The following is a 22,431-nucleotide window of genomic DNA, read 5'->3' as shown; positions in this document are numbered from 1 at the left end:
AAATTTAATGATTAATTTGAATTTGTGAAACTCTTAAAAAATGATTAATTTTCTTCCTCCAATGGTGAATTTTATAAGAGGTTTTTAAAAATAAATATTTTTCTTACAAAAAATATTAAAAACCAAAATTATATTATATTACATGGGTACAAAACATACAAAATATGCATATTGAAATAAACATACACTCAAAATATAACAAGAAGCATATTTTTATTTAAAAAAACTCTTGCCCTCCCCCCCCCCTTCCTCTAAAATATAATTTTTTCACTTCTTTTGCCTTCAATTTTTTCTTTTTACAACAACCCGAATCTATACAAAAAAAATCCCACTAATATAGGAAAAAAAAATCAGCCTCTTTGACATTACACGTAGACGGCATCAAGAAGAAAAAAAAAAGCATCAAGAAAAAAAAAAAGTTCAACCTTTGCTAACCAATAGCAAAGCTCCACGTGGCGTTAAGGATCACTCCTTAAACAGCTTCAGTAAGGGTCGCTCCTTATTATTTAGTTACATTATGATTTATTTTTAATCCACAAAATATTAAAAATCTCTAAAATTTTTGCTAACCACCTCCCTTTGGAGATGGTCTTAGTGTTGAATCAAAACTATTGATATTATTATTAGGTTCCGTTAATGTCATTTTTAAAATTTAAATCTCACCTTGAAGTCTTGCTTACTTGTAAAAAACACTACTTGATTTTGTTTAAGCCAATTCTGAAAAACAAAACTACATATTTAAAATTGTTCACATATATAATAACGAATCGTTCCAAACAAATTAATTTTCAAAAAGACCAAAATCTGTGTGGATAAAAATACTACAAAAACAAACAAACAAAACATGCGGTGTTCAAAACAAAAACAAAAACAAAAAAAACAAACTTTTGTTTTGTTAATTTTAATTTTAATCAACACCCAAAAATCTTAAGCAAACCATCGAACGAAACGCCGCCGTTTAAATCACCACCGGCTAACCGAATCATAGATTCGATTTCGTCGTCGGTAACAACTAAACCAGCCGAATCCATATAACTCTTCAGATCTCCGTAACTCAACCTCCCATCTCCGTCTTTATCCATCACCGTAAACACATCTTTCATCAACCCCTCACCACCACCACAACCACCACTCAACGGCGCCGTTTCGAGAACTTTCTCGAACTCGTCGAACTCCACGAACCCGTCTTTGTTCGAGTCCGCTACTGATATCATCGTACCGATCATCGTCTCGTCGTGGTTTTCGCCGGAGGATTTTGGGATTCCGGCGTAAAATGCTCGGAGATCGTCGCTGCTGATTTTACCGTCGCGATCTGCGTCGATGATTTCGAAAGCTGGTCGGAAATCTGATTTCGCGGCGGCGGTGGCGGTGGTTGTTGTTATCGGAGTTAGGATTCTACCGGAAGGACACATCTCTGTTGAGATTTTTGAAATTTGAAAAAAGTGGCGTTTGAGATTGTGAAGGAAGCTATCGAGAAACGTGTGGGAGCGTAAGGGTTTATATAGACAACGAACGAGTATTAAAAAACATTAATTGAAGTGAGAAATTGTGGTTTGGACAATTTGGATTCGGAAGTACGTAGTGGATGACATCATCAATAATAGTGACAGACTGACAGGTGTGAAGGGAGTATCTGATTCGTGGAGAAACTTGATTTTGTCTTTTCATGTTTGGAAACTAGAAAGAATCAACCAAAAGGATCTGTGCTGCTACAGCAACTAGCAAATAGGATCCTCTATAATTTTGGCATTGGACCCAACTTTTTGTTTTAGTCGTCTAGTATAACAAGGTGTATGTTCGTTTTCATCATCACTAGAGTAGTAGAGTCTTAATCAATGTGCGAATCATTTTTAGTTTTTTTTTTGTGGATGGAGATCGATCAAATACAAAACAAAACACTGCCAGTTTTTGCTTCGTGGTTTTTTTAGTCCACGTGTCTAATATCAGTGGTCGACGTACGTTTACCACACGTAAGAATATTCTGTTTTATTCGTTAGGTCAAAGTATTTTTTTTGTAAATTAGCTATAGCTTACCATGCAAATATTGGGCTGTGTTAAGTATATTATATTAGCCACCATGCTTATAAAAGGACAAGTCGTCGATACAATCATATAATAAATCTTTACTTATGATTGTTAATATACAATAAGATTATTTTGCGAGTATAAATTTCCTTTTCACAAAGATTAATGGTTATTTATATAGTTTTGCTGCTTGTCACATAATCTTAACTTCAACTATTTTGCAGAACAACTCAGAGTTCCAAATGCACGAACAATAACAAAGACATGATCCAATTAAAAAAAAAAAGAGAATATTTACTCAAAATCACTGGTCCAAATCTTGATTCTTTCTCGTATTTTTTTCACCTGTACAGACTATTCTTAAAAAATTGGGTCTGTCTCAGGCATAATGTTTTTTTTTTCTTTTTTTTTTTATAATATATATAGAACCTCTCTAGACTCGCCATCGCAAGCACATGACGTTTTCAGAATCAATTCCATACAAAAGAATGGCTCTCGCAATGAGAGAGAGAGAGAGACTATAGTGGCACATACCAAAACTCTCCCTTTTGGTGCTCTTCAGTCATTGCGCTTCAATACAAACACAAAAACACCTTCCCGCTTTGCTTATGTAGCTCAGCTTCGTCAACCTCCGCAAAAATGCATAATCAGATTCTGCTGCTTTGTCCATTTCTAATGGTTTATTTTCCCTTGAGGGCAGAGTTGTCTATTGATGCAGCACGAGCCGCCTGGAACTGTATTGTGTACTTTCTTTGAAGCTCTCTTAGTTTCTCCATGATTTCTTGGAATGATGGTCTGTGCTGCGGTTCACTGCAAAAATTGTCTTACTCACGTTAGCTGCTGCTTCATCTACTACAAAAACACATTAATCAAAACATAGATGTGAAAGTGTTTGAGACTGTTTATCAAACTTTTGTTTACTTATCAGGTCTCTTTACAAGTTCTCAACTACTCCAAAATTGCCAAGAATTTCAAACTCATTTGCTTTCTTTCTCTGCTTATAGATTCAATAAACCAACAAAGAAAACAGTTTTCATTTACTGACATTTCTACGAAACTAATTTTTATCTACTCATCCTTTGGTAAAATGATACACACTTGCAGTTTTAGCATCACTGCAGAATCAGTGACTGTGACATGATCAGTTGTTTATGAAAAATCAGGTTTTGGCAACACAATTTAGGCCAATAATTTTCTCGAAAGGTATATGTAATGTAAGTGTTTTATACATACCTATGCCAGCAGCTTTCCATTAAAGAAATCCACTTAGGATCAACATTTTTAGGGACTTCCAGCCTCTGGTTCATGAATCCCACAGCTCCAATCACCTGCAAGTATCCTAAATCGACTTCTCTTCATATTCGGTTCACTTTATGTGTACATATTAGGAACTAAGAGGAGCCATAATTTGCAAACTTTCTTAAGCAGAACTCACAGAAGGATGTTTTGCGATGGACACAAGATGGCTCTAATTCATACAAATTTACCCGTTCAATTTTGACCAAAAAAGATCAACAACTTACTGGACTTGCAGTCACAGCAAGTAATGTTTAACAGTAAAAGATCATTCACTGTATTGTTGTCTTTTTTGGGGGAATCACTGTATTGTTTTCCATTGATATTACAATAGCCAAAATTAGTAGTCTGCTTTCCTAATATTCTTTACTGAGTACAGCTTATTGATAGGGTTGATGGAAACTAAGTGCATTTTAATAGCAACCATATAGCTGCAATATTTGTAACATATGACTTTTTTACTTGGACTAATATGTCAGCTTTATATTTAAGGACAATTCTTGACAATTTTTACTTTAATACGAAAAGTATACCTGCATAGCATTTAGATTTTCCCACGGGATCTTCTCAGTCACCAGCTCCCATAGTATTACCCCAAAGCTGTAAACGTCAGATCTGTAGTTTAAAGAGTAGAAGGAACATTTTCAGAGACAAAGGCTAGAACAGAAATTAGGAAAGGAAAAACCCACGCAGAAAATGGGAATATACTTTTCATCAGCAGCCTCATTTCGAAGAACTTCTGGTGCCATCCATTGAGGCTGCAACACAGGTAAAAAGAAATGGTATTTCATCCTAGGAAGAATTGAGATCTAAAAAAAGAGGAATCAATTCCGTAAGAGTCGATGTTAAGTACCGTTCCCCTTCCTGTCTTTGTAGTGAGGTATGTCTCATGCTTGATACGCGAAAGACCAAAGTCAGCAACCTGTTAGACATGACACGGTAAGTCAACATTGACAGGCAGAGCCTCCATTTCTAGTCAGCAACCTGTTAGTCAATGTCTATCTATCAAACTATAATTTTCATACCACTTCTCAATTCTGACACAACAGAATTACTAGACCTAGTAACTTTATTTGTTGTGCCTAGACTAATATATTAAACCCACAAGAGAACGAAATATCACAATTCATTTGAGACAGCATCTAATTCATCCCCTGAAATCAAATGTCACCTCCGAAATCTGATAAAGCTGGACAGTATTTTAAAAGGAATATAGTAATTATCTTGTTTTTAGCTCTATTGAGATTATCAAAGGCATGGTGAAAAGTTAGTATCTGTCCGGTCTAAGGGAAATTATATTTCGAAAATGAAAACAATACCTTCACAGTCCAGTTTCGATCGACCAGTAGATTTGATGACTTGAGATCTCGGTGAATGATTGGTGGAGTACAATGGTGAAGATAATTCATGCCACGAGCCTGTGTGAAGAAGTAAAAACAGCTTTTACCTAGAATACAGTGGGTATGCAGTCATACAACTGGAAATTCACGTCTGTGACTAATACTCACAATATCTGAGGCCATATGGATACGTCGCCTCCAATCCAGTTTTGACGTGTTCCTCTGCAGCAAACGGAAGAGACTTCCACTGCATGTGTTATTTGACAGGGTGAATCAGACTTTTGGCCCCAGAGTTCAAATAGCACAAAAAGAAGGGTAATATTAGCTAAAGAGATGGGACCAACCGTGGAAGGAACTCTGTCACTATACAGAGACGCTGAGGCGATGTCACGGCTCCCATAAATAGCAAGACATTTGGGTGCCTCAGTCTTTTCATCAAGGATACCTTCAGAACAAAACAAGTCCAGCATATGTACAAAATTAGAATGAGTAGATAAGCTGGTCTCAGAAATGATTAAAATTTCCGGGTAGATGCAGTTTGGAAGGTTTCAAATGGGAAACTTGAGGTAGTTTAGGGAATAATTTTTCTAACGGAAATATGAAAGACAGAAGACAGGTGTCACTAAAAAACAAAATAAAATATCAATTGTCTGTTACCAATCAAGCTTAGAGAAATAAAAGAAAAAATAATACCTCTTGTCTAAAAGATGTTATGATTTCTTCTGAATATTCTTGTTTTGAAAACACCTTTACAGCCACATCCTGCAGTGACAGTAGCAACTCTCAGTAAGAGCCTCTTTGTTTATGATTTCTCATGGGGGCTTCTAAGAATCGATGATGCATATTATACAAAATCAACAAAAAGCAAGAACGTACAGATCCAAACCATAGACCGTGGTAAACAGTTCCACATGAACCTGTATGTACAAAAAGGAAAACAGTCTTAGCATCTTAGCAGAACAGAGACAAGAAAACCACATAAAACGTAAGATGTCTTATAGGATGGATATGTTTTTTTGTCATCTTTCTGAAAGGAATACATCACCTTGCCCGATTTGTTCTCCAATTGTCAAATCCTCCCATAAGATTTCATAATCCAAGCAGTCAGTATCTATATCGACCTTGTTCATAACACTACTGCTGGTACTTCCACAGCTGCTTGTACTACTAGTACTGTTCACATTGACAGAGGAAGACCAATACCCCATAGGCTCATTACTTGAAGCCTTAATACTTTCACATGCCTGGCTTTCAGACTTAACACTGTGATTAGAATTACTTTGATAAGCCTGTTCTTTTTGTTGTTCATTCTGCACCCAAGGCCACACAGAATGACCACGCCTTCCTTCCAAACCTTCCCTTTCATTCCCTTTCCATGGCCATGATAATCCTTTCTTTACCATCCACTCTTCAGCTTTTGAGGTCAGAGTTTTAGGGGTGCCAGAGTTACCATCATTTTCATCACTTGAATCTCTGAAGGGCTTTGAAGAAGCCTTCTCGTTGCTACTTAAGAATACACCAAAGGGAGATTGGATAAAATCCCCCCTTGGTGTATTAGCACCACTTGTTGCTGCATCCTCCCTCCGGTCACAGAAAGCAGCATCGAAGAAACCCTGATCGGACTGATGACTCTCCCCACTTCCACCCTCAAAGTGTGAAGAGTTATTATCACCTGCTCGTATTTTCGACTTGACCTTGTTGCCCACCTTAGATGCCTGCAATGTTGACTACACTAGTCAAACGACAGTATACTAAAAGATGAGTATATGCAACCAAACAACTAGACTAACCAAATCTGATATCTTTGACGCTATAGCAACTTGTATAGGCTGCTGAGAATCAAGGCCGAGTTTCGATACAACAGCCTCTTTCGAGTCAAGACCCAGCTTAGATGCAACACTACTAGTCACCCGGCTAAAGCTCGTTTCCCCTTCTTTCCCCCTAGTCTTAGCTGGAGGGCCTCTCGGGTCTTGAAATAGTGCCGAATCATTAGTAATACATATGATCCCAATAAGAGAACCATCATCATCATAGGAAGGAGACATCGTAGTCACAACCGAAAACCTGTCTCCTGCTTTGTTCTTGACAGGAAACTCACCAGTCCAACTCTCTCCGCTGCTGCAACGCCGAGTGATATTTTGTGCAACCGAAGCGTCCTGAACATCTACAAGAATATCAATCGGATCTTTCCCAAGTGCTTCTGCAGCTGAGAATCCATAGAGCCGTTCCGCCATTGAGTTCCTGGAATTTTGGATCTGAATATCAGTTGGGGACATATCAGCTACTAAAAAAATACATACACACATTACAAACAAAAACTATCACATCATCACCATACTCAACAAAACAAGGATATTTCTAAAATTATTCGAATCAAATCCACAAATCCTAACATTTGACTACTCATTCTTCGATCCACTGTTCTGACCAACATAGGAAAAATTCAAGAAAAAAAAAAAAATCTAACACTACAACTCACCAAAAGATAATTTGGCCATTTAGATCGAAGACATGAACAGCTTGAGCCATAGACTGCAAAATATTCAAATACTGTTTATCGGTGAACTTGCCTGGCGAATGTCCCTCGCCGCCGCCGCCGCCGCCGGAAACTTTCGCATGGCTCTCCTTCCGCAACGGCGAAGCATGACGAAACGAAGCCGCACCGCTCTTTCTCCACATCGGAGTTCCATCTCCACTATGTCTCCTAACAGGCCGTTGCGGCGACGCTGAATGCGAACGCTGTTTCATCTCCGCCGATACTTTAAGCCTCGACATCTCACGTTTCAGATGCTCTTGGCTTTCTTCTAACTCCCGTATTTTCTTCAGAAGCTCCTCTGCTGGTGGAGTCGTCTTCTCCATTGCGAGGGAAAAAAAAAACGCAGTTGAGATCAAATCAAATCAAACCAAATCTGAGTAGTGGAATCGGAGAAGATGAATCACGGCGAGAATGGTGTGATTAAAAAGAAACAAAAAACAAAATTCTGGAGAAGAGAGTCAAAACAACAAACAAACAATGATGATGAGAAAACTTCTTTACTTATCTTTTCTTAAGTTTTTGATTCCTTTTTTTCTGGTTTTAGGTTTCTCATTTTTGTTCTTTAATTTTTCAGATTTTTTATTTAATTATGTTGTAAATATTTTGTTTTAATGTTAACAGTTAGTGGTTTAATTTTTTTATAGTGGGGAGATTGTGTAATTAAAAAAATCAAGATATTTGTTACTAAATATACAAACAAAAGAGTTTAATCACTTGTTTAATGATACTAATTTAGATATTTATTTAGGCAGCTTTTGGATTAGTGGTGGTGTGATAAGTTTTTTCAAATTTAAATTGAAGTTTGGCTGCTTGTTTAGTGTTGTTAAGCAGGTTTTGTTTTATTTTGTTTTTTTTCCTTTGGAAAGACTAAATAAAGAAAAAGTGAAGACTTGGAAAAAAATACAGATAAAGATGGGAAATACCGAAATAGATTGATTTGTCTTCAATGTTTTTTTTAAGGCAGCCTATATTTTTGTTTGACCAAGCAAATTAAAAATAAAAAACCTTGATTTTAAAAAATTAATAATTCGTTTTTCCACAAATTGTTAAAATATTTTAATCTAAAGGTAGAAAACAGTAATTGTAAAAATAACAATAATAATTTAACACATATATAAAACTACGCTAAATGAATTAGAAAAATCGTCATTAGTGATATGATAAATATGATTAAGGAGGTATCATTAAATACAAGAAGACCCTACACAATTAATTTTTTTTGCATGCAACCCCATTCCATTAATTGCTCAAGAGAGAAAAAAAAGAAAAAGTTTTGTTTTTTATCTTTTTGGGTAAGCTCAAATATAAAGTCTCCCATTGGTTTAAGAGTTAAGACTCTCTTTTGTTTATTATGACCGTACAAAATCATCATCGATGTGAAACTTTTTTGTTTTTATTTGTCCTTCATGTTATTTTCATTAAACCCACTTAGCTTTATTTTTTCTATGATTTGTTGTATATAGCTTAGTTTAGTAATAAACACATACATTTTAGAGTATGCTATTTTAGATGAACCATGCAATTGAAAATTGTCTTTTTAAAATAAAGAAGGGTTTTATGCAAAAATAATCATTTTAAGTTGTAAATTTTTCCAACTCTATCCTTCAAATCTAAAAAATGCAAAACAATCGTACTAAGTCAATAATAATACGCAATACAGCCTTTATACCAGATAAAAAATTTCTAGATGATTTTAAGGTCACTTATATTTATTTTTAAAACTTATAAAGATGTATTTAAATTTCTAGTCACAAAGGCTTCAATTTGATATATTATTTCTACAATTTTTACGAACAAGATAGTAGCAAAAATAGGCTATATTGTGTATTTATTTTGATTTTGTAGGATTGATTGCATTTTCTAGATTTGGAAGGTAAAGTTATAAAAATTAGAGATTTGGAGAGTTTATCGGCACAAAACCCAATAAAAAAATACATACATATATATATATATACATAAATATATAAATCTAGCTAAAAGAGTGAATTATAGGGTATTATTTTAACCAAAACAAAACAAACAAATCTAGGAAACTTATTGTTATTATATTTAAAATTTTCTAACAAATTTAATTGATATGAAAATTTTATTTTATTTTGTATCGGTGTACCAACGTATAAAACCTCTGTATGACTTCTTCTCTTATATAGTATCCATCTAGCTAATTAATTACCACAAATATGGAGTATATGTTTCTATCATTTTAGCTTTGATATATGCATCGTAACGTCGTTCTCACTGCAATGAACATGCTTAATTTAATTCAACACAATGAATACACCTGCAAATAATTTAATTAAAATCTTGTGATTGCGTGCATATTTGAGCTCTTATTGGCTCTCCAGACTCCAAATGTCAACTCTTTCGATCCCAATATAAGAGGATTGGATAATCTATAGTCTAGTGACCATTCTTGTGTTTAAGACTCACAATAATGTCATTGTAAAATCTACATATATTCATTTATAACCAAAACTTTTAGAAATCAAAGTCACGAGTATATATACTTAGAAGACTCGACAGTTCCACGACCCATCCTAATCACAAATTAAATTTCTCTAGTGAGTGGCTAGGATACAACTAGATCCCATGCATTTAGGCATATCACATATGTATGTAACTATGTATTATATATTGATATAGTAACTCAGCTCATATATGATAAAAAGTGTGGTACCAAACAAATTACGTGGCTGAAAATAGAAACTTGGACCAAATTCTTAACCTAATGAGAGAAAAGATGGTTTCTTAATATAGTTTTTAAGTTTCGATATATGCAAATAAAAAAACCTACTCACTTTGGAAAAGAAAAGATCACATATTGTTAATTTGATGATTGTTGTATTGACACATACATGCATATATATGATAAAATAAAGAAGGTCGTCGACGCACATCTATATCCATAAAACAAAAGGATCGATCAGAGAGGTTATATATTGTTGATTCTTTGATGAGTTGGTAAATAATGTATGAACTACAAAAAATTGGTAGTTTTTGGTAGATCACCAACAATTCGGAAGACAAATCACGATTTGAGATATAGACATTCATGACTGATCATATATATATAATATTCAAATCTAGCTTTGCATATCCACGAGGAGCATGAGTAGCTAGCTAGCTATAAACTATATAAAGTATTAGGTTCGAACCCGCGGTGTACCGCGGGTCTATGTTTTTTGTAAGGGAAATATAATTTTATTTATATGGTCTGTTTTATGTGATATCTCTATATTAGTAAAAGAGGTAGTTAATCTTTATCATATTCTAACTTGTAAGGTGTTTTGTGTTGAAGTTTAAAGTTGAATAGTTTTGATTTATTGTTATTACAAATTATATATATTTGTTAAGAGTTAAGACTTAAGACTATGATCAAAAGAAAAATAGTTTATATATTTTTGTTATGAATTATATGGGTTATTTATTTTGTTTTTGGTTTATTGGTTAAATAATATTAAATTTGAACCTACCATCGCGTGACAAAATTTTAATTTTTAAATATAAGAGTTTCATTATTTTGATTGCACCAGTGCTACAATAAAAACAATTTTTTTTCTTCCTACGTTTTATATAGTTTATAACTTCATATATCTTATTTTTCTCAAGTTTTGTATATTGAAAAATATTTTTTTAAAAAAATACAGATAGTCTTAAAAAAGAACATAAAAAAACATAGATACAGAAAAAAATTTAAAACATAAATACATATATTTTTTTAATCCAAATAATCGTTTTGTCTTGTTTAAATTCATGTTCAAATATCTTTTTATCAGATTAGAATATTTTGAATTTATACAAATATAAAGATAAATATAAATTAGACAACTAAATTCTTTTAATTAAAGCCAACCCATACGAATGAGAGGTGAAAAAAAATACTTAATAAATTATGGGGGTGAATTGAATGAAATTTTAAAATAAGAAGGACTTTTATGTGAAGTTTTATTTTAGACTCTCCTTTGTTGCCTCTAGAAGTCTCGACATCAATATCAATCGCTGGTTAAAAAAAAAAAAAAAACATATTAATCGCTTAATGAGAGATCTCTATATTGCTAGCTGGTGGGTTAACCAAAATCTTTCACGGTCGCTTGGTTCGTGATGACGAAATCAAGCTCTAATTCTCTCCCAAAAGCTTCGTTTAAGTATAATCTGATCTATGCAGGGAGCCTTTCTCTGTTTGATCCTCTGGAATCAATTTTGCTTTTGTACATCTGAAAGTTTTAAGAGATGTCATGAATTTGAACTTCGAAAAGGGATTGTTTGGATCGACTAATGGTTTCGATTTTGATTTGAACCTGCATGGCAGCCTGGAAAGCCTTCGTTGACGCAACAACCCCCGCTGAAGTTGTCTATGATCCGATTCATCCGAGATCCAAAGCTTTGGACTTCAATCGCTGGTGATATTCAAGATAAGACATGGAGTTCAGCTTTAGGATCGGATCATATCTCTTCAATAATTATGAAACACTCAAATTCTTAGCTTTTCCCAACTTCATCTCTATAATTCTTCTAAGAATCTATTCTAATCGTTGCTTATAAATCTCGTTATTTGCCTAACAATGAAGATATATGTCTCCTTCATCTACTTTATTTTTCAAAATATTCAGTTTTGTGGTCTTCGTTATTGTCAAAATAAAGTCCACCTCCTCTGTTGTTGCTGCGTAAATTTTCACTTACACAGACAATGAAACAAACATATAAGACATATAGTCGAAATTCATATAACTACTATAAGCAACAAAGTATAGTTAAAATTTTAACTTGTTTTGGAATCGATTCATCAATTCCTTTTTCACTATTCCTTTTTCACTAGTCCTTTTTCACTGAAGCTTGGATATTAGTGCCCTGTGAACATAAACGTAAAAAGTAGTGATCAACTAATAGCCAGAAGTTTAAACACATGAACGGTACATTAACCAATAAAAATGGATTTGCATACCTCCAGGTCAGCAAGAACCGCGTCGAATGTCACTCCAAATTTGGTGGTATACATCTTCCACGTATGGAGAACCTTTTCTTAGATTTTTCAAGTTTTCTTGTATGGTTTCAATCATGAAAGAATGCGAAAGTATGCAGACATGCTTAGGTTAGCTTTGTAGAATAGAGAGATGTGTATTTGGTAGTTTTAGGAGACGCTTAGTGTTAGTGACTTGTATTTATAGATATTAGATAGCTCTGTTTGTTAGGGTAGCTAAGATTTCATATATTTGCATGCTTATAAGAAAGTCGAATATCTTTGACTGTGATGACATTTTGGAATATAATTAGTAAAGAATTTACTGATTTGCGTAAATTTAGTATATTCCGAAGATTACAATGCTATGATTGCTAGTAATTTTTGATTGATGATATGATTTTCGATTTGGTATTAAATGCTTTGAATAAACAGTATCTACGAAACTTGTAATTGTAAGACATGCAATCGTATATAGCACTTGTTTGGGCTTATTTCAATAACTGATGGATTTAATATGAACATTCGATTAATGGGCTTTGTTTAGCTCAAGCTAGAGTCCACCAAAGTAATTGATCATTTTTTTTCACGTGTTTTCTTCTTCCAGGTCTTGTAGAGGTTGACCCAATACGTAGTCGGGCGGGTTTAGTAAAGACGCGCGGATCCCACTACATGAGATTCCTCTTCATAATTCTTTTTTGACTATTTCACCCCTATTAATTTTGAGAAAGGTTCTCCTTCATGAGAAATTAAAGGTCAATTTCGGAAAACTTTGACAAAATTATATGATTTTCAATTTTGTACTTCTCTTTTAATATTAAGAAGATTATCAATAAAGCATGGCTAGCTTTTATTTATGCTACCAACTAATTCACCTTTGTCAATTAAATCCATATTCTAAAATAATATTTTCTTTATGATGCTATGCTAATTGGAATCTTTGAAATGATTAATTTGAAAGTCAATTACTAAATATTTCGTTTAATGGTCAAAGACTCAAAGTAAAGAGGTCGTATCAACTAGCTAGTGAGTCCATTAATTGTTCCTAATATTCTCATATGCATCATACTTATTGATATCCAATGTGACACCATAACATTTTTTTTGGTTTTGCCTGAAAATAGTACCCAAAATAATTTCTTGATAAAAAATTTAGGCATGTCCGGTTTCAAGTAGCTGAGACCAACATTATTGGTGAGATTTTAACAAGTATCTTAAGCTAAGATTTAAATCTTATATAAGATCAGATCTCAGCAAATCTTACCTTAAGATATTTGTTAAAATCCCACCAATAATGTTGCCCGATCTTATTAAACTGGATCACTAACTCAAGCAAAACTCATAAACTGTTAGAGATTCTAAGGACATTACTAGGTTTTGACCCGCGCGGAGGAAATAATTACGTATATATAAATTTTAACGGATTATTAAAAATAATTTATTTAACCTTTTACTAAAAAAAAGAAATTTTAACGGATTAAAATATGTTAAAGTTTAATTTTATTACAGTGCAGTCGATTGCAATGAATCATATATTTGTATAATAAGTTTAAATAGATTACCAAAAAAAATAAGTTTAAATAAAATAATAAAAGGAAAAAGTAAGTAAATAATAATATATTGAGTTTTGCTACGATTAAAAAAAGGGTGAAAATTTTATAGCACGAAATAATATTTATCGATAAATTATTCAGTTTGACCATTTTTGTAGTAGAAGTAGGAATAGACGTAAAAATTACAAACTACAATATATTTTTGAAGGACCAACCCGTAACATAATAATTCATATCGTAAAAACATTATTTATAACTCGCTTTACCATTATAATTGTGATTTTAAAAACTACTTGTGAACTATCTAAAATTTACGTAGTTTGATATATAATATTTTATCAATAAAACTTATGTCTTCAAATTTACATCTATGTATTGAAAACAATAGTTTTACTATTTTAAATCTAAATTTTTTTATATATTTGAAACTTTTAATTATAATATTTTGAAACTTTTTAAAATTTTAATATGCTCATGTAACAATGGTTTTAATATTGGTCATACTTATAATGATTTTAAATCATTGTCCAAAATATTTAACTGAGTGTAATTGAGTATTATATGTCTGTTTTGAAAAATTAAAATTGCAACATATGCGAAAAAAGTAAAAAAAATTTAAACATTTTTCATATTTAGTATAATATTATAAATTTAAAATAAGATCAAATAAAAGTGAAAGACGAATGATAATTGTTTCTAATATATTCTATTAAATTAGTTAGAGAAATATTAGGAAATTCTAAAATTAGTTATGGAAATAATATAATCCTAAAATGAGATATGGAAAGTATCCGAATCCATTTTAATATCCAATTTTGAAGTATCCAATTGTTAAAATCGGGTTAATTTTTTAGTTTTGACCCGACTTACATTATATTTTGTACTTCTCTTTTACTAATATAGAGATTATTATTATAGGCCCTTAATCAAATTATGAACTTAAGACTTCTATGGATCGAGAAGCAAGAACTAACTTCTCAATCACAGATTTGAGTGTGCTTGGTTGCGATGAGGAAGCTTGACACTTGTCAGCAGTGCCGTATAGCTACATGTACCAAACCATCTCCTAATACAGTTTGCTTCGTACGTAAATCCATCGGCTGCAAAATGTGGATCTTTCATGACCTCATGCGAATATACAAACCAACATATTATTAGCTTCCTTTTTGTTTTCTAGAAGTTTCTAGAAAATTCTAAAAAAAACAATTGCTTTAGCAGAATTGTAATGACATGACTTAGTAGTGAGATCAAAACATCTCATATGGAAGATTGATTTAGTTTAAGAACAAGTGAGATCTCTCTCAATCGACAACAAGCTTTGTCCATAATTCAAACCTAAAAAAAGAAACCTTTTGGTATCTAAAGAATCTCAAACAATTGTTGATTTGAGTGTAACAGAGGAAGAAAGACAAAGAAAGTTTAGATAACTTGATAAAGAAGTAAACAAACAAACATCACAACAAAAGAGACATAAGAGGAGAAGAAGAGCATAGAGATATGCCATTTTTTTTTTAGTAACATCTCTCAGAAGAATATTAAAAGCTAAAAATAATAACAAAAATAGGATGCGATGAGTTTTACTTGGTGTACAAGACATCTTCCCATGGGTGACGATACAGTGGCTGTTTCAGTCTCTTCTGATCAAACGTGTGCCCGATTAAACCGATGGAGCGAGCAAGAACAAAGAGACCGTTGAGGTAACCGATCTGAACAATCTCGTCGATTTCTTGCTTAGTGAACATCCCACTTCCAGCTAGAAGGTCCAAGAAGAGAGATCCAATGGCTCCATCAACGTTCATTACGAGGTTGTTTGCCTTCGAGAGCGTGTAAGTCTCCACTGTCACTGCGTACTCCATGTACTTCACTGATGGGAAGTTAGACCGAGCAAATTTCTGAAGCAGCTCCACTCTTTTGTCTCTGTTGTCTCTGCTCTTGATCCTACCAAAAAAAGAAAAGAAAAGAGGTTTCAGAGAAGACAAGTGGATGTAGATTTGTTTGTTTCTTGCAATGTTTTGTTTTCTACCTGTGTCCGATTCCAGGGACTCGGATTCCCTTCTTCTTCATTCCCTCGACGAATTCATAAGGTGTGAGATTCTGAAACAAGCAACCAATGAGAGATCAGATTTCAAGAATTTGTGTCCACTGTGGCAATTGCAGTTGCAGTTGGGAAAAATAAAATTGCCCTTTACCCTGTCACACGCGTCCTTGAAGTATCGAGCAGCATCATCAATGGCACCACCAAATCGGGGACCAATGGTTAGTAAACCTGTTTGAAGGTTTAACAGTCTTTGAGAATATTGGACTATAAGGAAAACTACTTTGTTTGATTGGGAAATAAGATGTTGACTGACCAGAGACAAGACTTGAGACGAGGTCTTTGCCTGCTCTTGCTGTTACAATGGTGTTGTGAGCGCCAGAGACACATGGACCGTGATCAGCACACAGCATTATGCATATCTAGTTCAATGCAATTTTCAAAAGTGACAGACCAGAGTCAAATCTCACTATGCAAATGTATATGTATCAAGGGATAGGGAGAGATGAGAACATTGTATATCGAGTAAGACAAGATTAAAAGACACTAGAGAAATCAGTACCTCAATGAATTTTGTACAGTAACGAGGAAGACTACGTTTAAACCATAGAAGGGAAATCACATCACCCACCCCATAGCCTTGTTCAATGATAGAAGACATTGGCACACCGGCATAGCACGGTTCTTCCCCTGCAAATTAATTTGTGGCACATAAGAGTATCAGAAAATAAGCTAAAGAGGCATAAAAAGCATAGTGTAGTAACTCTTCCAATTTCTCTTACTTCAGTAGGAAAGAGCATGGAAAATAAGTTCAAATGAATATAGCTTAGCTTCCATAACAATACCTCTGTCATCAGAAATGGTGGAGATTATGTGAGTAGGAGCCCGAACTTTCCCACTCTTAATTGCGGAATTGAGATCCTCTGGGATTTGTGGAGGAATGACTTCCTTGATAGATGAGACCTTTCCTTCTTCAACCTTTTAGGAGGAATTGAAGTGAACGCATAAGATTGTAATAAAAGATAATATGTTGTGAGTATACTAGCGAAGAAAAAGGGGAAACTGACCAGTTTCTCAAAAGTCTCTTTGATTGCAGATTCAAGGGCTTCAAATGAAGTGGGAACAATAGCTCCAGCGTCCATGAGAGCTTGATTCTTGGCTTGTGCAGACTCCATCTCGCCACCACTTTTGGCACCCTATTTAAAATCATGTTCAAATACTATTTGAAACCAGACAAAAAGGCATTGCTTAATAGGTTCTTTCGCGCCACTTACTGCATGACCAAACTGTACTTCAGACTTGAAGAGACGTGCACAAGTTCCGCTGACCCAAGCAACCACAGGTTTATTGACTTTTCCCTCTTTCAAGGCTTCAACAAGAGAGTATTCATCTCTTCCTCCAAGCTCTCCAAGTACAACCATCATTTTTATCTGCAATATAGTAATTCAAATTATAAGGCATAGATGAATCGAATGATGGAACTGTGTAACCATTTGTAAATATTTCCACTTAAAAACATTTGGCAGAGTATTACTTCAGCGAGCACATGTTAAACTGTTGAAGATTGGTATATACCTGTGGAATGTTGTTAAACCGAAGGATGTGGTCAGATAAAGTGGATCCTGGGAAAACGTCTCCGCCAATAGCAATGCCTATAACAATCCCCCAATATAAAACAGTGTTAACAATCTTCAGCTTAATACGTCATTAGTAGATTATCTTACATCAAAACTCACCTTCGTAGATCCCATCAGTCACACGGGCAACAGTATTGTACATTTCATTAGACATTCCACCCTACAGAAAAAGAAAGAGTAATGAATAAAACTCTCAGACATCAAAATGAGCTATAGGAGAGATTATAAAGATTTGAAAAATCATCACATACAGATTTGGAGACAAAACCAACAGATCCAGGTCTGTATAGCTTGCACTGGATAATGTTATCAATTGTTCCTGCAGTGTCACCAATTTTAAAGGCTCCAGCTTGAATACCTCCAACAGTAGCCGGTCCAATAACAACCTGAACCAACCCAATTCAGTTTCACAAACTCTGTTTACCATACGGTTAACTGAAGCTAATCATAACACAAAAACACACCTTATTGTTTGCACGAGCATAAGCAATCAGCTGTTTAGTGTCTGATTCTGGAACACCTTCAGCTATAATTGCCACAACTTTAATAGTCGGCTGCTTCAAAGCGGCCATGGATGAAGCAGCAGCACTGTTTGATTACAAGAAGTGATAAAAACATTAACAAAACTATCAAAACGAGGCATCCTAAGTTGTTACAATGAAATCATCTTACAAACCTCCTGAAAGATGCAAAATTGATGAATACATCTGCGGTTGGATGCGCCGCACATGCTGCCTCAATGCTGCATTACAAAAGAAGTTAAAACAAAAAACAAGACTTGCACATAGTAAGTTTCTCTGAAGATTTTACATGACATTATCAAAAACTTACGCGGCATGAACAGGGATAGCGATTTCCTCCTGACCGAAAAAGAGCTTTTGAAAACCTTCAGAACCAGGGTTTATGATTCCAGCAACAGAAGGCGTTTCACGTCCTGTAGAGAAAACAAATGATCAATGATAATCAAAACTCTCAACGTCAAATCAAATTGATCAAACCAAATCCTATATTAAGACATTGTAATTCGTTATATTACCACAAAGGAAGTCAAAATCGAGCATTCGTTGAACAGGAAGCTGCTTGTAGTTGTAGAATAAAGCTTGTGTGGTCCGAGAAAATAGCTGTCCCGTTGCCATAGCTCAAAAGGGGAAACTGAGAATCACACAAGAATAGACAATGATAAGTCAAATCCACAAGCAATGCACTGGCTAACGAATTGTTCCTATTGTAATGCTGAGAACTTGAATCGAACACGAACAGAGTTAGGAACAAGAAAATCCCACAAATTCTGATTATGAAATTAGGCTACTTTCACACTGATTCGATTCCGATTCCTTAATCACTACCACACAGATCTCATCACTACACTAACGAATCTAGGATTGAAAAAAAGAAACAATTTTTTTAAAAAAGTTTCGATTTTTACGCACCCTCCTCGTAAATATCGAAACTTTGGTATGAAAAACACAGATCGGAATCAAGACAGATCTAAAAAAAGCTTACGAATTGTTTCGATCTGAAAGGAGAAGAGAACAGACCTGGTGACGACCCGAGTCGAGTCTCAGTGATGAGGGAGAGAGAATAAATGATGGTAGAGAGAGAAAGAGGAATGGTGTTAGAGAGGAAGCACCATTAATATAGAGAAATGGGAGGGAAACAAAAGCTTTCTTCTTTCTCACAACACAGTACTAATGGATGGGATCATCATCATGGTCATGTGGGCTTATTGGTAAGGTAGTTAGTTCACAACTTCTTTCTACCCAAAATTGATTTCTATCAATCTTTACATTGACAAACACCTAACAGTTAATACATTTGTTTATTTTAATTGGTTTGCTTAAGACGTGAGATGTTGGGTCGTTAATATGTTGTCGTCCTTGCTGGTGGTGTTAAGTGGGCTGTTTTGTCTTCAAGATTCAGCAACTCCTTTCAAAAGATGGGATTGTGAATCAAGCAAGCATTTTCATTGAAACACAGTTTGGTCTTGAAGTATTTGAAAAGTTAGAAAATGTTAATACAGTTTTATATTCGATGAGCTAATGATATAGCACAAACATAGTTGAATGTAAAGAAACATGGAATTTAAAATGAGTTTGTGAATATTCGGAGACAATACTCTATTTTCTTATAGAAGGGAAATTAGTGGTGGATCATTTACAATGAGAGTTACGTTCGTGTATGTAGAAATAGAGTGATAAGGTTTCTAACCAAAACTATAGTTAGGTTATGTACAACCACAAAAAGCTCTCTCTCCTCGAATAACCAAGATAAGATTTTACATAACTTGCGCATTTCATTCTTATAGGCATATTTTATGAACATCGAGGTATGTAGTGTGATTTTTGTGAAATTGATCGGTATCTAACTTTTATCATGTGAGGAACTCTGAGTTTGCAAATTTGCGCTGATTATCCTAATTAATGGACCCGAAATGAAGTGATTTGGCCCAATATAAATTCACGTAGCTTCTTATTTCTTATGACATCATAATCACTTTTTTCTTTAGTTTTCTGAACATTCGTGGATATAGATTAACTTGAGATTAACCATTGATGACACAAAAAAAAAAGATTATGACTTGAGAGCGTTATAAAAATTTACGTTGTTCCAAAGTTCTGTGAGCATTGTTGTGGTTGTAGAGTTCGTTCACATCCATCCCAAAACATATTGAAAATTTTAAAATTTATTAATTCCATTATCATAAATTCATAATCAATTCTCCCATTAACATATATGATACGAAAAATCTCTTCTGTTCTTTTTGGTCAGCCACCTAAATCATTCAATGTTAAAATAAAAAATGTTGAAAGCGAGAACAAAACCAATTGTATCAGAATGTAATAATGATCAGAAGAAAGAAACAATTCGATATAATAAAAAGATTACAAAACTAGAAAAAAAAAGACCACAAAAAGTAAAAACACAAACACATTTTAGTACACAAAATTCTCATGTCTTGAAAGACGCCATTGGTTGTAAAGAATCACAGCTCAACAACTTCCACGGTCTACGTCGTCTACAATCTCCAACCGCTATTTCCGCGTTTGCGTTCTCATCCTCATCGCCATCGCAACCGCCGCCGCCGCCGCTATGTGTTAAGGTCAAAGTCGTCGTAGCGATCATATTCTCTAAATCGCAAACGTAACTCGAAAGCCACGTTTTCTCCGATCTAAGAAGAGCGTTCTCCGTTTCCAACGAGTCAAGCCTCTCTTTCACAACCTTACACCTCTCTCCGTTCTCTTTGATTCGTCGTTCAAGACTCGAGATCTCGTGAATCGTGTCTTCCATTTGCTTCTGTTTCTTCAAACGCGATCTCCTAGCTGATTCGCGGTTCGATAACTTGCGTTTTCTTTTCTTCTCGTCTATGTCGGAACCTGAACTTGTTGTTGTCTTCTCTGCGTTTGCCATGTAACTTTTTTGTTTTGTCCTAATGAATCAAGAGATAACGTAAAACCAATGAAGAATCACAACGGATACGGAATGATAAACTAGGAATCGTGAGAATTGGTTGAGGTTTCTCATTTCATAACTCTGTCCATTCTCATTTCATAACTCAAGAACGAAACTCTAAAGATTTTCAAGAACAACTCTAAAGATTTTCAAGAATCTGTGATTGAAGAAGGATATTGAGAAAAATTAATCAAGAAGATCTATAACGATTAGGTTTGATTTGATGTTAAGAGAGGGAGATGAGATTAGTTAGAAGGAGAAATAGAACAAAGAAGAAGATAAGGATAAGATCGACAAAATAAAGTAAAGTGGGAGAAGTTGTTCGTCTTAGGTTTGCACTTATTTATAGATTACATTCACAAAAATAAAATTAAAAAACATATATATCTTGTTTGTAATTTTTTATTTCTTTTTACAATACAAAAGATTATCCGAGATATATATAAAAAGGTAGATTCATCGAATATGACGAATAGGAGAAGAAAGACAACTTTGGTCAAACATATCTTTCTAATTTGATTTTTTTTTTACATTTTTGGTTATTCTTTTATTATTTTTATTAGGACAATAACAGCTAAATACGTGTTGGTGTTGTTCCTTAATAGGCAGACCAGCAATTACTATATTTTTGCTTCTTCTTGTATGCATTTAAACATTTGTATTCGTTGTGTTGTAAATTAGTTGTCACAATCCATAAATCTAGAAATATATCCAAAGAAAAAAACTAGATTCTATAACCTTCTAATTACGTACACTTGTCCAAATTTAATTCCTCGTTTAGTACTAAAAGTTACGAAACTGGATCAGTTCATGTCAGTGTGTAATGGTGTAATAAAACAGTTAAAAAACCATTTGAATTGTAAAATGGGAATATAAAAAAAAGTTACCACATTTAGTAAGAAGCATACGTAAACTATATTTTAGTTTAGGATTTAGGAAGATGAAAGGGTTAAACGTGGAGAAAATGAGGACTATTTTAAAATTTGGTTTCGTGGATAATGGAGATTACGCATAACATGGTTGACAATTTTTATTAATAAAGAAAATTATCCATCTTCAAAAAGAAAAGTTCCATTTGATTTTTACTTTTTTGTGATTGTGTCTTATCTAAAAGAAAAACAGTTTTCAAATAGAGAATAAGAAAATAAAGGTAAGCAGCCCTACTTGGTATTTTCTCTTTTATAATGAAAAAAAAAACTAGAGGATGGGAAGAATATATATAATTATATATATAGTTTTAAAAATACATCATCCTTATCTGCTCATCAATATATGATTCTTATTATTTATCACATATAAAATAAAATATCTTTATAGGTGAAAATGAGAACTACTGTCTTGGTCCGGGTCAATCTAATAGAAAGAAAAAAAGATTACATCCTAATTTATCAAATATATACTTATTGGAAAATGATGTTATTCTATTCTATATAACATATCAACTTTAAAAAATGATTACTTAATAGCAGATTTGCTACCATTCTTGTTTAATTTACTAGTTTAAATTCGATTACTGTTTTGTACTACTGTATGTAATTTTGTTAAATTCGAAACCACAAACAAACTATTGAAAAATGTGTTGGACTGTTTGGGATTTGGTAA

The 22,431-nt window shown here is 33.8% G+C and overlaps 4 protein-coding genes across 8 annotated transcripts; all 4 read right to left on the bottom strand.

Annotated features, from left to right (window-relative positions):
* Positions 1-874: 874 nt before the first annotated feature.
* LOC17875403 (probable calcium-binding protein CML10) lies at positions 875-1,482 on the bottom strand. The gene has a single exon (XM_006281108.2). It carries the CDS (start codon positions 1,410-1,412, stop codon positions 912-914), a length of 501 nt encoding a protein of 166 aa, XP_006281170.2. The 5' UTR covers positions 1,413-1,482; the 3' UTR covers positions 875-911.
* An 818-nt stretch (positions 1,483-2,300) lies between these two features.
* LOC17876554 (mitogen-activated protein kinase kinase kinase 13) lies at positions 2,301-7,718 on the bottom strand. 5 transcript variants are annotated; one of them, XM_023786623.1, is made up of 14 exons: positions 7,292-7,714; positions 7,141-7,193; positions 6,452-6,916; positions 5,707-6,376; positions 5,538-5,578; positions 5,355-5,423; positions 5,006-5,106; positions 4,830-4,908; positions 4,641-4,739; positions 4,175-4,243; positions 4,030-4,079; positions 3,855-3,936; positions 3,259-3,353; positions 2,301-2,835 (listed from the first exon to the last, which is right to left on the bottom strand). In XM_023786623.1, the coding sequence occupies exons 1-14, from the start codon at positions 7,518-7,520 to the stop codon at positions 2,706-2,708; spliced, it is 2,232 nt and encodes a 743-aa protein (XP_023642391.1). In that variant the 5' UTR covers positions 7,521-7,714; the 3' UTR covers positions 2,301-2,705. The 5 variants fall into 5 exon arrangements, with proteins under 5 accessions (XP_023642391.1, XP_006280141.2, XP_023642385.1 ...); XM_006280079.2 differs by having other exon boundaries at positions 6,452-6,902; positions 7,141-7,714; XM_023786617.1 differs by lacking the exon at positions 7,141-7,193 and having other exon boundaries at positions 7,232-7,448.
* Positions 7,719-15,043: 7,325 nt separating this feature from the next.
* Positions 15,044-19,018, bottom strand: LOC17875544 (ATP-citrate synthase beta chain protein 2). Its single transcript, XM_006279810.2, has 16 exons — positions 18,918-19,018; positions 18,416-18,531; positions 18,211-18,313; positions 18,056-18,121; positions 17,844-17,967; positions 17,631-17,765; positions 17,479-17,539; positions 17,318-17,394; positions 17,017-17,172; positions 16,810-16,938; positions 16,588-16,720; positions 16,305-16,432; positions 16,059-16,164; positions 15,897-15,973; positions 15,731-15,801; positions 15,044-15,645 (listed from the first exon to the last, which is right to left on the bottom strand). Exons 2-16 carry the CDS (start codon positions 18,513-18,515, stop codon positions 15,285-15,287), a joined length of 1,827 nt encoding a protein of 608 aa, XP_006279872.1. The 5' UTR covers positions 18,516-18,531; positions 18,918-19,018; the 3' UTR covers positions 15,044-15,284.
* A 1,178-nt stretch (positions 19,019-20,196) lies between these two features.
* On the bottom strand, positions 20,197-21,132 carry LOC17875406 (basic leucine zipper 1). Its single transcript, XM_006281192.2, has one exon. The coding sequence runs from the start codon at positions 20,785-20,787 to the stop codon at positions 20,329-20,331; it is 459 nt and encodes a 152-aa protein (XP_006281254.1). The 5' UTR covers positions 20,788-21,132; the 3' UTR covers positions 20,197-20,328.
* Between the last annotated feature and the right edge of the window lie 1,299 nt (positions 21,133-22,431).

This window comes from Capsella rubella, unplaced genomic scaffold (assembly GCF_000375325.1).
Source record: "Capsella rubella cultivar Monte Gargano unplaced genomic scaffold, Caprub1_0 scaffold_8, whole genome shotgun sequence".
Classification (NCBI taxonomy): Eukaryota; Viridiplantae; Streptophyta; class Magnoliopsida; order Brassicales; family Brassicaceae; genus Capsella; species Capsella rubella.
The sequence above is the reverse complement of the archived record's forward strand: the minus strand, read 5'-3'. Positions and strand labels throughout refer to the sequence as shown.

What these genes read in the sequence shown, in the direction of transcription:
- LOC17875406 (XM_006281192.2), bottom strand. Translation starts at nt 20,787, where the DNA reads ATGGCAAACGCAGAGAAGACAACAACAAGTTCAGGTTCCGACATAGAC.
- LOC17875403 (XM_006281108.2), bottom strand. Translation starts at nt 1,412, where the DNA reads ATGTGTCCTTCCGGTAGAATCCTAACTCCGATAACAACAACCACCGCC.
- LOC17876554 (XM_006280079.2), bottom strand. Translation starts at nt 7,520, where the DNA reads ATGGAGAAGACGACTCCACCAGCAGAGGAGCTTCTGAAGAAAATACGG. An exon ending in CAAAGACAGGAAGGGGAACG is followed by an intron (nt 4,080 to 4,174) that starts GTACTTAACATC and finishes CCTGTGTTGCAG; the next exon opens with CCTCAATGGATGGCACCAGA. An exon ending in AAAATCTAAATGCTATGCAG is followed by an intron (nt 3,354 to 3,854) that starts GTATACTTTTCG and finishes GGATACTTGCAG; the next exon opens with GTGATTGGAGCTGTGGGATT.
- LOC17875544 (XM_006279810.2), bottom strand. Translation starts at nt 18,515, where the DNA reads ATGGCAACGGGACAGCTATTTTCTCGGACCACACAAGCTTTATTCTAC. An exon ending in CGATTTTGACTTCCTTTGTG is followed by an intron (nt 18,314 to 18,415) that starts GTAATATAACGA and finishes TTTTCTCTACAG; the next exon opens with GACGTGAAACGCCTTCTGTT. An exon ending in ATGCTCGTGCAAACAATAAG is followed by an intron (nt 17,766 to 17,843) that starts GTGTGTTTTTGT and finishes GGGTTGGTTCAG; the next exon opens with GTTGTTATTGGACCGGCTAC.